Raw genomic sequence first — 13,870 nt, forward strand, 5'->3', positions numbered from 1 at the left:
GACATTTTTTGAGTGTGCTTGATTTTAATTGAGTGCTACCTGAGGCATTGGATATTTTTGTTTTTGTCCCATTGTGCACAGAGATTTATCCAAATTCTCTGAAATTATTTAAAATATTAGGTACTGTCGATGATTTGACGAATAAAGTATTTGCATTCTGAAATTGTTCCACAATTTGCAATCAGTTTATGAGTTTTTTTTTTTTTTTTAGAGATTGGTGAACTGTTGTCCATATTTACTTCTGAGAAACTCTCTAAGACGCTCTCTCTATATACACAGTCATGTTACTGACCTGTTGCTAATTAACCTAACTAGTTGCAAAACCTTTCCCCAACTGTTTCTTTTGTTGCCCCAATCCTAACATCTTGCTTCCATCAAATTAAAAATGAGCTCATATTTTTCCTTAAATTATACATTTTCTCAGTTTATAAATTTGCCTGTTGTTGATAAAATAAGGGTTTATGATATTTGCAAACCATTCTATTCTGTTTTTATTTAAATTTTTACACATCATCCCAATGTTTTCACAACTGGAGCTGTGCATACAGTTGTTGCAATCTGTCTCCCATAGGCCTTTTGCACTTAGTCAATTTCTTAATGCTGTATTCAGTGATTGGTAACCAAGTGGTGTTTATCACACCGGTATCAATGCAGTCATTAGTAACTGGAAAATGTATGACACATCTGGTATGATTGAAAAAGGAGCAAATGTTGGACCTCAACTGCAAATTGTTATCATTAAAGAAGTTTACTAAGTGGTAATTGTATACAGCAAAACCTATTAGACACCTGCTTGGCTAATTGAATTACAGCCTGACATCCACATTTAAGAATCCAATACAAGACTAAAAAAAGAAGAAAGAAATGTGACATCATCCATTTTTATTTTCAGTGACAGATTTGATTTTCTTGGTCATGCATAGATATTCTTCCAGAAACCGTTTAACTAGGTGCAGCAGAACCTTCCCCAAACTGCAACCTCTCACCCAGTTCACTGGTCCTCAGCTGCCTATCATCATTCTGGTCTGCACCTGCATCTATAAACATTATTTACACATTTGGGGTTTTGGTCCTTGTGCACTTATAAATGCCATCTGTCTATGCCAAATATGGCCCCACATCAGAACACTCCTACCTTTGTGTTTTGTTTTTGAACATTAGCCTTAAAGGTTGAATTCATGCTGAGTCCTTTTCCCCATTCAGAAGCCTGCACTTACTCATCTGTTTTTAATACAAGCGTGCACAGAAAATTGTGTTTTGTGTCATTTTTATAAGGGAGGGCAAACACCACATCTGCTGCACTGCTCTTCCTGTACCTGCTACTGCTGCAACTGTGAAGTCTCACAGACTTGTTTCTCACATATTCAGGCAATTTCTTATCATTTGTAAGCCATGCTGCATCTGTTGCATTGCTCACAGGTACCTCCACTTTTAAAGGTAGCCTCCTTCACTTGATTCATTAGATTAAGCACACATTTTCCCAACTTGAAAATAGAAACATTGTAGTAGACAAAGACACCGTGCAGTTTTTAAACACATCTATAGTGCTGCACAGCCTTGTAGAAGCTTTGAATAAATTATATATTCACTAGTGTCAATGGAAGTTTGCATTCGAGTCTTGAGACAGTTGTCATTTATGGGGAGTTTTACCCATTTTCTGACCCTTGGAAGACTACAAACACACATAAATAATGTGAGAGTCTGTTCATGCGTGCATGTGAACTCTTATGTTTTCCTGTCAGCCCATGTGCTCATGTCAAAGCAAGCTTAGAAGGGTGAGGAGGAAGTGAGAGATAAAAGTCAGTAAGGCTATCACTGCAACATCTAAAGCCTGTCCAGCCTGCATGTGTGTGTGCATGCTTGCGTGTATGTCTATGTGCTTTTAATGGTCTACTAATCCCAAATGCATTTGGCTGGCAAACTAATCCAATGCTTGTCTAGCCAAGCTCTAAAACCCACTTCTATCCCACATTGCCATCTCCCTGCCTCTCCCCTCGATCCCTGCTTCTCTCTATCAACATCTATCTCCAGATGGTATCTTGGAGGTAGGTGTGATAGAGAAAGCGGGAGAGACAGACAGACAGAGAAAGAGAGGGCGGATGACCTCAACGGAGCCTCCTCATTGGAGCGCGTGGCGCGCTAGAGAGAGAGAGAGGAGAGGGGGTTCATTTGTTGCCATAGTGAAAAAGTAGATTAACCACCGCGAGCACAGTGCCCTGACGGACTCGTGAGGGATGCTGTGTTTCTCTGGGAACATACACCTGTCCCGCAAGCAAAGGTAGGCTACAACTTCTCTTCTCCTTTCGTGGACAGAGTCAGACATAGTGGCACGAGAACGGCGTGGATTACCTCATGAATTCTCGTTTTTTCTCCCTAAACCACACGACTTTTGCGTCTCAAAGTGCGAGGAGACGTTTCCTCAAACGACCGGCTTTCACACTAATAGGCCCATTTATGAGAGGAAAGCCAACACGAAAAGAACAGCAAACCTGTCTTTTATGTGAGAAAGAAAGAGCCACATTATCAGATGCATTTTTATTGTTATTGTATTACCTACAAGCATATATTGATGAAATCATAAAATTGGGTTTTATTTTCTATAATTTATTGAATCGAGATATTTAAAAGGACTCGCAAACTTAATTTAAATTCAAAGATGCCATTACAAATGCAAAATTAGGTTTTCTCTCTAAAGCTAAAATTGGTTAATGGCAGTGTCCGTGTTAAAGCCTGTGCCCAGAGACATTTGCAGCAGAGCGCGATTTTTCTTTTACATTTGTATTGATTTAGTTCTAATTTTTAAATCTTTTAGGTGGACGCCAGCCAAAGCAGTAGGTTAATGGCTCTTTACTCATCTGACCGCTATGAAACTTCAAATGCTATCGATCTCATCCAGAGTGCCGTCGTCTCAGCCCACAGTGTCACCTCTGAAGTCTGTTTGATCAGAGAGGAGACAGACTCTCATAGTCTAGCCCATCTTCTTCCTACATTATGTGGCAGTGCAGCTCACGGGGCAAAGCAACCCAACCGGGGTTTTTGTGTTGCGTACTTTTACTCTACAGTATCCGGATCTAATTTTTGTTTGTAGGTGGGCAATTAGAGATGCGTGGGAGTGAAGGAATTAAGAACGAAAATAGCGACACACGGAGAAAACACGTAGGCTACATGCGACATTGGAAGTTAGACAGTGGGCTCACAAAATCAGTAAGCTCCATCATCGCACTGATCAGTGTTGTACTCGTGGATTTCACTCGGTCACGTCCTCTCCGTTGCGGGATGCGCGCTTTGGTGAGAACAAAGTTGGACAGTGTAGTTTAAGTTTTAAAGAAAAACGTGTGTGTGTGTGTGTGTGTGTGGGGGGGGGGGGGGGGGGGGGTCAACTCTTCTTTGATCTGCTGGATTACACTCAAACCTACAAGGGTTTGAGTTTTCCTCTCAAGAGTGTATTTCAGTAACTTTAGGCATTTTGTAACTGCTTATTTTGAAGGTGAGGCTGGACTGAACATCCACTGTCACCTGTAAAGGTTGTTGGTGGCGTGTGTGTTAGGGAAGGAAGAAGCTGGAATCAATCAGTTGCCACAGAGGAAATAAAACGAATTTTTTAATGCACTGTTTTATACTTTCATACTGAGCTCACTGAACGCTGCTGTAGTAACAAGAAACATTTGATTGATTTATTCTGGTTTAATTCTGGAATTGTGAGAAGAATGTTGAATGCTCACGACAGACACTGATTAAATAATCAGTGTCTGTCTTTGGACATTTCAACTTTAAAACTGAACTCTGAGGACCTCAAAGGTGCTCAAACAATACATTGTTGGGTAATTTTGCTTATTATTCATAATATTACTTAGCGCTTGCAAACCAATAGATAAGAGAACACAGAAAGGATCTCTTTGGGAGTGCCCAATAGAGTTTACTGAATGCTTTAAAAATGAATCAAAACATCACAATGTATGGAGCAGGAGAATGCCCATTGGATGGATGTTAAAATGAAACATGTCTGAACAAAACTGTCATTAGCAAAATTAGTTCAGATCTTTTGGACGTCCATGATTTGGGCTTGTTCCAGTGTATCCCAAAGATCATGGTCGGATCTGGGGAGTTTTCGTTGTCCTGTTCCTGATTTTTCCCTAGTGGTTTTTGCAGTTTCTCCAAGCATATTATCCTGCTTGGGGAGACTGCTGCAACATAACCAAGTCTGTTTCATTCCAGCTCAGAGGATGGCTTGTTTTTGGTGGGATATAGCGTTCATGCCTTGCTATGGTTACACAGGGGCATTGCTTGTGTTTTAACAGAGCTTTGCTTGTTAATCTAGGAAATTTCCCACGTTACCAAAGTGTGCTACGCCCGTCAGGTACAGTACAAACCGTTCATATTTTCAATTATCCAGGGCTTGATTTGTTCCCATTCCAGTTGGAATAGCATGGACCAGGACCACTCTGCATCAAAGCTGGGCACATGCCAGATCCACTATGTTAAAGCAAAAACAAGAAAATAGTGATCAGAGACAGTCTTAGCGGCAGTTTTACAACCATAAGATAACATAACATTTCAGGTTGTGAAAATGTTGTGTGCAAATATGCACAAACCTCTTATTTGGAGGACGACCCCCCCCCCCCCCCCCCCTCCCACACACACACACACACACACACACACACACACACACACACACACACACACACACACACACACTTTGGCATTAAAAAATCACTACCCTGTGATGTAAATGGATTAGCCTAACAGTTGTAGGATATTGTCTTACATGAGAATGAAATAAAACTATAAAGCTTTGCAGATAAACCCCGACACTCGAAGGATTACTCTACCGTCTACAGTACAGCTGTACAGTATGTCTATTATTCACAGCAAGACTTTTGCGATTTGTCTTCATTTTCTCCACATCAGGTCAATGGGAGGAGGGGGCAGGATGATGTGGTAAGATGGATGAAGTGAAGAAAAAAACATGAGAAAAAGAAAGTGAATGACCCATGGGCACGCTGTCTCAATCATAAACAGCAAAGGGATGGGAGGGGGCGGGGGGGGGGGGGGGGGAAGAAAAGTGGAGGGAAATGGGGAAGTGGGTGTTTAAGTACAATTGGATATAGGGAAAACTGCAGAAAAATGGTGGCTACATTTACAAAGATGGAGAGCAGGAGGGGGCAAAGAAAGTGGGGTCTGCGGAGGATGAGATACGGGGGAGAGAGGCTGAGAAGAGGGAGGAAAAGGGGGCGGGATGAAGAAGAGGTGTTTGGAGAGAGGCTCAGGTGTGCGTGACTGGAAAACGGAGGAAGCTCGGAAGCTGCACAGCGACCAGAGGCAGCTTGACATTGGACTCCACATTATTAGCCGCGTCTTTGCTCCACGGTAGGAACTTGCACACCGGTTATCAAACGGGACCGTGCCAGTGTTGTCGGAGGGGCACGTAGGCTCCTATAGGTAAGGCTTGATATCCAGTTTTTGCATGCACATAGCCTGTATTCTGCTCAGACTCATATTGTCGCACTTTGTTATAACCCACTGTTCTTGCAGTATTCCTGAATGGACTTGCAATTACACGTGGCTTACTTATCCTTGAATTACACGGGTTCGCTGTAACCTAGTTAAAGAAAGCAGCCAATTGCGCTGATGTATGGGAGAAACAGGCATGCCACTGAGACAGAGGACGGCCAGAGAGGCGGTTTTCACCGGCGCGTGTTGTAGCTGTGCTCATTTCAGACCGTGTCTCTTTCATGTTTCGCACCTTTCGATCTCTTTTTCGGATCTGTGCAGATGATGGACTCCCCCCCCCCGCCCCCCTCTCTCTCTTTTTCCCCCTCTTCTTGCGGTTAACGGATGCAGCGCTGCGCCAGTCGATGTTGTTGTCTCTGGATTTGATTTCTCCTTGGAGAGACTCAGTTTGAGCAGACACTGTACGTGCCTGTCAGCGATTAAGCACTTGCAAAGCGTCACATCATTCAATTAATTACTTTAAATTGATGGTACAGGAAGACCAACGAAACCACAAAGGATTAAAAAGGACATAAATAAATAAATAAATGCACCTGGCTGAAAACTGCCGATAGTCTTACTACTAATGGAGACTGCGAGTCCCAGATAAGTGCTGTAAGGTCACATCTTGTTTTGGGGGAGTTGTGCAGGCGCCTTGTCTCATGTGGCTGCAGCGGTTTAAGTCTTTACTGTCTAAGCCTTGTTGGCGTGACGATGCATGTGTGATATTTGTATCCCATTAATACCGGGAGCTTTTTGGTGATCCGTCCTCAAAGGCAGGCCTGCACTGACATACCTAAAATGCCCATATAAGCTATGTCACTGTGGTGCACTGGAGTTATAGAGGTTTAATGCTGTTTAGTGGTTCTTTTACTTAGTGGGTGTACTGGATGTTGCAGACAGGTGAAACGTAAAATCAAAAAGAGTGTTTGTGTCTCCAAGCCTTGGCGCTTTTCTTCATTAGAACATCACTCATCTGTGGCGCTGAGATGATTCTACAGACAAGGCAGCAATTACAAAAATAAATCTTTAGTCTTCTTAAAACCTGCAGATGCACATTGTGTCAAAGGGTTTGTGCAGAAAAAACTAAAAAAACAACAGCAACAATAATGAGCATCTCTTTAGCTGGGAATAGGAGGCACATGGAGAGAACCATTGTTACAAGCCCAATCAGCAAAAGCCTTCCCTGCATAAGTGAATGTGCACACAACACAGAAAAACAATATGAACCATTTCAGATACCAGCAAGTAATTTGAAAAAACACCATTATGCCAGATCATTTGTCCGTTCCTGTTGACAGTTTATGTTTCATGTTATTATTTTATGTGGTATGTTGCAGTATAGTATTGCAGCTCCTGTTTCTCTCGGTTGTATAAAAACACCTTGCGAGCATTGAAGTAATTCTTTATTAATGTCAGGATTACGTCTGGTGAACATTTCGTTTTTCATACAAAATGATTCAAATTAAAGACTTCTGATAACATCTCAGACTTAAATGTCATGTTTACTCAAACCTTTTATAAAGGCTGCAAACACCGCAAAAATATTCCCCTCAAAATGTTTTACAGGGGGATATTTTGAGAGAACCTGTCAAATATTAGTTTTCTTTGACCACCAATGTGCTCAGAGAAAAGGCAACAAAACATCTTTTGTGTAGATATCCATTTATCTTGACACATGTCACATGACACATGTCAAAACTTGTATGCCGTTAAATGAGCGCGCTGGAGAAATAGGGTATGTGGGTAAACGCACATCCATTTGTATTTGGCACACTTCATTTGACATGATATGTGTCTCTCTGTGGGATCGTGTGTTGTTAATAACGGCGGTGAGCTTACTGATATACATCTGTCTTAGGATGCTTTCTTTTTCTCCCCTCATTTAACCTGTCAGAATGTGCAGTCAGTGGAGAGCTTTTACAGTCAAACGCAAACTGCTCAGATGATGGAAAGCACAACTATAATCTGTTCTGAAAACTCCAGACATCGCCCCCTCACCCCATCATTAAATGCAAACACAAACGTCTGTGCGTCATACAGGACAAGATAAAGAGGATAAATGCATTTGTCTACAAGCCATGCGTCTAAATTTAGTGTAATTCTTAACGCCCCTGTTTAATACGCAGTAAATTAAATGCTTTCTCAACACATAAAGCAGTATGCGAGGCGCGGAGGGGGAGGGAGAGTGTTTGTTACTGCCTGTGTTGTGTGTTTCTGTCTGTGTAAGAGTTGATTTGGATGGTTTTATAATGCCCGTGTGCATAGTTTGGATGGAGCTAGAGATATAAATGCCTAATGGCGTGAGCAAGATGTTTGTTTAGGGAATAAGGATTTGACTTTCTTTTCAGTTTGGCCAACAAGAGAATGATTCGGAGGGAGGGACAGACAGACACAGTGTATGTGTCTGACTGAGCGTGCAATGCAGAAGCAGTGGATCGTTCAAGGGAGGGAGAGAAATGATGAAATGAACGTGGTGAAGCGGTTTTGGTGTGGGGGTAATGTGTGTCTGCTGTGCAGTGAAATTCTAGGGAGAGATTCTTCTATGAGGATTCTTCATCTTCATCTTTGTATTAACGTGTCAGTAGAAAGACAAAAGAGGAGGCCAAGAAAGAGACAGAGTTGCGTCACTGATGGAGAGCGAGCGCATGTGAGACAGAGCAGAGTTTTGTTTGATTTGTTCATTACTGGAGCAGCAGTTAGCCCTGTTGCCATCCTGACACTGTCACGTTAATTACGTACAGAGAGACTCTGTCCCCTGGTGCCTCTTTTTTTAATCGTTCATGCCTTCTTCCTCTATCCCCTACTCTGTCTCTGTCTTCCTCTACCTTCTTCAGCATACACGCTGTTTCTTCCTCCTCATTTCCTCTCCTTGCAGTGTTCCTCCATCTGCCTTTTTTGTTCGCTCGTTTTCTCTCTCTTCCCCCAAACAGCAGTCTGCTAACCGCCCAACATCCCTGCCATGACCTTGATCCTGTTTTGCATAAGCAGTGGATGCCATCCTCTGCTGAACTGTCCCAGCTCCCCTGCTGTTTACGGTCAATTAAATTTCTCAGTTGCAGTGAAGGAAAGTATTTGTGCAGCTTCGGGGTTAGGCAAATTACAAGTCTTACCCATTAATGCAGAGGGATGGCTACTTGAAAGTTTACCCAAAGGATGAAACTGATGCCCCCGCACTTGGCTGACTGTTAAACACAGGGCGCTTGGTGTACATCGCTTAGCTAGATATGTCCCATATGCTGTTTTGAATCATCCACTTAGTAGCTGACTTGCCCACGTCTTGCAAAAGGGGATTCTTTGCTGTTGCCTAAACTCTGCACTTCATTAAAGGAATCCTTTCTATAATTTATAATAACAAGACACATGGAGTACTCAGCGTTCTTTGCCAGAACAAAAGGAATACAAAATACCCCTGAAAGCACTGCTTTTTTGCCGGAAGGATGTATAGCAGTCTTGGTACAGTTCGAAAACAATTTAAATTGTAATGATAAAAACACAACGGGGGCTTAGTTTAGAGAGAACACCCAAAATTCACAATTAGAGTAATACCATTAAAGCAGCAAGAGAATTAGCTATAACATGCCCTCAAATTTGATTTGGAGAGAGTCGGGGGGCAGACACTTGAGGATTGACTTGTGGTATGCCATGTTAATGGTTTTACTTGGTACTCATCATTGGTTTCAAACAGTGCAGCTAATCTTCAAGGACCAAAAACATAAAAAGGAATTAAAGAGAAAAAAGGGACCTCTAATGGGTTTATGTACACTTGTTGGCATTGTGGTTGTTGTGCACTGTGTAAAACACCTCACAGCAGCTGTGAGGTGTGACACAGCTGCTGGCAAATGCAATGATCAATATTTTGATTTTATTTGCACAATTTCCATTTATATTAGCGACGAAATGATTAGAATGACAAAAAGTGAGGTAGAAAATACAAACTTAGGTGCTAATGTCCTGTTTTCTGGACTTTCCCAACAGTAGCTGGAAAAAAGCACAACATCACTTAATATGATTCAAAAAATGCACTATTCAATCTGAGCTCAAGGGCGCTGAGCCAGTACTTGCATGTTCAGTGCTGTGAAAATTTGACCCCTTCCTGATTTCTCACGTTTTTTTCACGTCACTTATATATTTCAGATCATCAACCTAATTTTAATATTAGACAAAGATAACCAGAGTAAATACAAAATACAGTAAATCATGATTCACCTGGCTCTGTGTAAAAAAAAAAAAAAAAAAAAGTAATTGTCTCCCTATGTTAAATCGTAATTACATACCTTGGAAAGTTCAAATTCACAAGCCACACCAAGGCTTTTCCAGGCATCTGTTGGTCTGGAAAGGGCTACAAAGCCATTTCTAAGGCTGAATACTAACTTAACATAACCATAGTGGGAGCTGTTATCCAAAATTGGAAGAAACTTGGAATAGTGGCGAGCCTTCCCAGGAGTGCCTGGATGACCAACACTACTCCCTTAACTCATGCAGGAGGTCACAAAAGAACCCAGAACAAGATCTAAAGAACTACAGTCCTCAGTTGCTTAGGTTAAGGTCAGACTTATGGTTTAATAATAAGAAAGACATTGGATAAAATGGCATCCATGGAAGAGTTCCAAGGAGAAAACCATTGCTGATCAAGAAGAGCACAAAGACTCGACTCACATTTATCAAATAACATCTTGAAGATCTCCAACACCTTTGAAAATATTCTGTGGACTGACGAGACAAAAACAGAACTTTTCTGAAGGTTTAAGTCCTGTTACATCTGGATAAAACTAAAATCATTTAATAAAAGAATACCATACCAGCTGTCAAAGACGGTGGGGGTGGTGTGATGGTCTGGGCCTGCTTTGCTGCTTCAAGATCCAGACAACAAGCCATAATTATGCTCTCTACCAGAAAACCCTGAAGAAGAATGTCTGGGTTATGTAGCAGAACATGGATCTAAAATATACGACCAAGTCCACCCTTCATTGGGTAACGCCCCCCCCCCCCCCTCCAAACATAACAAAGATTTTTGAGTCCAGACTTAAATCAGCTTGAGATGGTTTGGCATAACCTTAAACACGCTGTTCATGCCTGCCTTAGTTTTTAGGTTTAGAGGGCAATTACTTTTTGATATGGCTGTAGGTAGCTTTGGATGGCTTATTCCTTTTAATAAATTCAATTGTATATGTTACAAAGAAATGGTGCTGTCGTAAAGCAAAGAAATGTGTCGGCAAAGCTCCTTGGCCTAACCATTGTTATTTAGTGAAGTATGGCAAGTGTGGAGTAATGTATGTGTAATGTGTTTGCCAGTAAGAAGGCTGTAAAACTGCCGATGATTCAGATCTCTAGGGTGAAATAAACAGTTCGGACAACCACTCTCATGATGTGAAGCATTCTTCACTTTAACACAGTGCTTCCTGGTACAGTGAAAAGCTGCTATTTCTGTCCTTATTCTGTGCAGTTTTCTCACTTTGCAAAACTATCCATTTGTACCAGGTTGGACCATTTTTGTCACCCATTGTACTTTTATTCAACCACAGGTTTTATGAATACATATTAAAGACCCAGGTTATTATACGTGATGCTAAATTTCTAGCTATATTTTATGCCCATAGCTTTACATGAACATGTTTGTCTATCACTGATTCCTCTGCCTTTTAATTTGACGATCCAGGAGTTATTACAGTCAGTGGGATTTAACCCGAATTTTCTTTTACATTTCCCAGGTTGCACCGCTGCACCTATACCAGCCATTGCAGTGATGGTCCCACCTTGAAATCCAGACGGAGCAAAAACGAGTCAGAAGAAAGGATCGTTCTGAGATCTTCAGTTTTCGAAAACTCCTCCGTGCCACAAGCTCATGCCATGGCCAGGAAAACAGTTTCTCGGAAAAGTAGTTCCCTGTGACGGATCCACAATACAAAGTTGAGGTCTGCTTCTTCTTAGTAACCCAAAAGGACCAAGATGATGTTTTGGCTGCTGCTAGTTCTGTCCATTTGGCTGGGTCCCAATCAAGCCAACTCTGCTCAGTCCAATGAACGGCGAGTTGTAGCACACATGCCTGGTGACATAATCATCGGAGCATTGTTCTCTGTCCATCACCAGCCTCCTGCTGATAAGGTAAACTGAAGTGGTTGTGTGGTTAATACTGGTATAAATGAATCATCTGTAGCTAAAATGATTACATTTTACTTCAACTGACCTTGTGTAATTATTGCTGGATTTCAGAGAAACACCATGAAATGATATAGAGATGAATACTTTTAACACAGCGACAGAAAATTGATGCATTTTGTCCAATCTCCTGTACCAAAGGTTATAATGTTGCTCTGGTTCTGAGACCCAAAGAATGCTTTCAATTTGTAGAATGGGTAGCTCTCTGTGAGTCCATCGACATTTAAGTTCCATTAGCTGCCCCGGGAACCAGAAGTCACCCACTGACATTCAAGCTTTTTCCATCTCATTAAGGATAATTGCAAACAGGAAAAATCAGAACAAGGCAGCTATGTGAATACAAAACCAATATTATTCCAACAGTGAAGCACCTGTGTATTAAAAAGCACGGTCTCTTGCATTCATATGGGTAAAAATAACCATTTATAATAATCTAAATGTCACTTCACTTTGGCTTAATTCCTATCTCCTTTGTGTTGTCTAATCAGGTGCATGAACGCAAGTGTGGTGCGGTGCGAGAGCAGTATGGCATCCAGAGGGTGGAAGCCATGATGCATACACTGGACCGCATTAATGCTGACCCGCACATCCTTCCCAACATCAGCCTGGGCTGTGAGATCAGGGACTCCTGCTGGCACTCGGCTGTGGCTCTGGAGCAGAGCATCGAGTTCATACGCGACTCGCTGGTCTCCTCTGATGAGGCCGAGGAGTGGGGCGGCGGAACTTCTTGGGGAGGCGGAGGAGGGACCCTAAAGTGCTCAGACCCCTCTGCCACTCCAATGCGGGGGAAGAAACCTATTGTGGGTTTAATTGGACCTGGCTCAAGCTCAGTGGCCATCCAGGTCCAGAACCTGCTACAGCTATTCAACATACCACAGATTGCCTACTCTGCCACCAGTATGGACCTCAGCGATAAGGTGAGCTCTGTTCCTTGTAGACGAATGCTACTGAAGCTCTACAGATACATACAAATAAATATTATATAAGAATCAATTACAGAGAAAATCTATTACTGCCACTTTTAATTATGCGAAGTTATTCATTACTCACCGAGTTGAATGCCCTGCATGCTCCTGCAAAACACAGCTTGACGCTCTTTTTGTTTCTGTTGTTCCAGAGCCTTTACAAATACTTTATGCGGGTGGTGCCTTCAGATGCCCAGCAGGCAAGAGCTATGGTGGACATTGTCAAGAGATACAACTGGAGCTACGTGTCTGCAATACACACAGAAGGTACGGTCACCCACGCAGACTCTTATGTTTTTCTTTTGTCCTTTTCTCTCTTTTTCTCTGTGTTTGCCTCATTATACTGTGTTCTTGGCTCCTCTTTATATTTATTTGCCTGAAATACCTTCGAACGCAGCCATGTCCAAGCTGAAAGACATCTGAAATCTGTGATGCCTCAATAAAAAAATAACAAAAAACCAGAACTTTCTCATAAATTCCAGCTAAAAAGAAAAAGAGGTAAAATTGTCTTTGAAACAAGGCAAGGAGTTTTATCAGTGCAAGGATGTGAAGGAAGAGGGGAGTTGACGAGATCAGCCACGGCGTAGCAACGCTGCAGCAGAGAGCGAAGGAGAAGTGGTTATTACAGTGATGAGGTTTCGGCTTATGAAAGGAAATGCGTTAAAATGGAATTACTGTAGATGGGTTAAAGCTACCTCTATGCCAAGAAGCTGATGGAGAGTAGATAAGAAGGTGATGACTGGAGGACAAAAGGGTCGTGAGAACTAAAAATGATGCCAGAGATCGAACTCAAACTCATATCAAAATATATGCCTCCATCCTCAGTGGAAAACAACAAGGGAAAAGCACGTGAAAACCTGGAGGAGGATTGTGTAGTACAGACAGAGAGAATACTTGCAGGATTTGTGTGACTCATTCATTCACTCTCTCACCCTGAAGTTATCGGTGAGTTGAGTCACTTGGTTCACTGGTGGAAGATGCTGAAGATAGTGCAACAGCTACCTGAACTGCAGGACAATGAGTACCTCTGTGCCCGCTGAGAGAACAGCTATTGAACCTGAAAGTGTACGATAAAGAGCGATAAGCACACGCACACAAACACATATCAAGGACTGTTGATCCGGGCCTCTGGCTTTGCCTCCAGCTGCTGCAAGAGCTTTTGAATTTAGGTGTAATGAGTCTGTGTGTGTGCGCGTAGGTGTGTGTGTTAGTGGTGTGCAATTATCTAAGAGTATATATGTGTATATGCATATAGG

General features: G+C 42.0%; 1 protein-coding gene across 2 annotated transcripts in view; it reads left to right on the top strand.

Moving 5' to 3' along the window:
• Positions 1-2,199: 2,199 nt before the first annotated feature.
• Positions 2,200-13,870, top strand: part of grm5b (glutamate receptor, metabotropic 5b) — an 83,140-nt gene continuing 71,469 nt past the window's right edge. Inside the window, exons 1-4 of one of the 2 annotated variants that reach the window (XM_006802092.2) lie at positions 2,200-2,278; positions 11,202-11,595; positions 12,138-12,566; positions 12,767-12,881. In XM_006802092.2, the coding sequence (XP_006802155.1) occupies positions 11,440-11,595; positions 12,138-12,566; positions 12,767-12,881 (700 nt within the window). In that variant the 5' untranslated portion in view covers positions 2,200-2,278; positions 11,202-11,439. Of the gene's footprint in view, positions 2,279-5,278; positions 5,440-11,201; positions 11,596-12,137; positions 12,567-12,766; positions 12,882-13,870 lie in introns of those variants that run through there. The other variant, XM_006802093.3, reaches the window with a different exon arrangement.

This window comes from Neolamprologus brichardi, chromosome 14, assembly GCF_056152115.1.
Source record: "Neolamprologus brichardi isolate AB-2024 chromosome 14, ASM5615211v1, whole genome shotgun sequence".
In the NCBI taxonomy this organism is placed as follows: Eukaryota; Metazoa; Chordata; class Actinopteri; order Cichliformes; family Cichlidae; genus Neolamprologus; species Neolamprologus brichardi.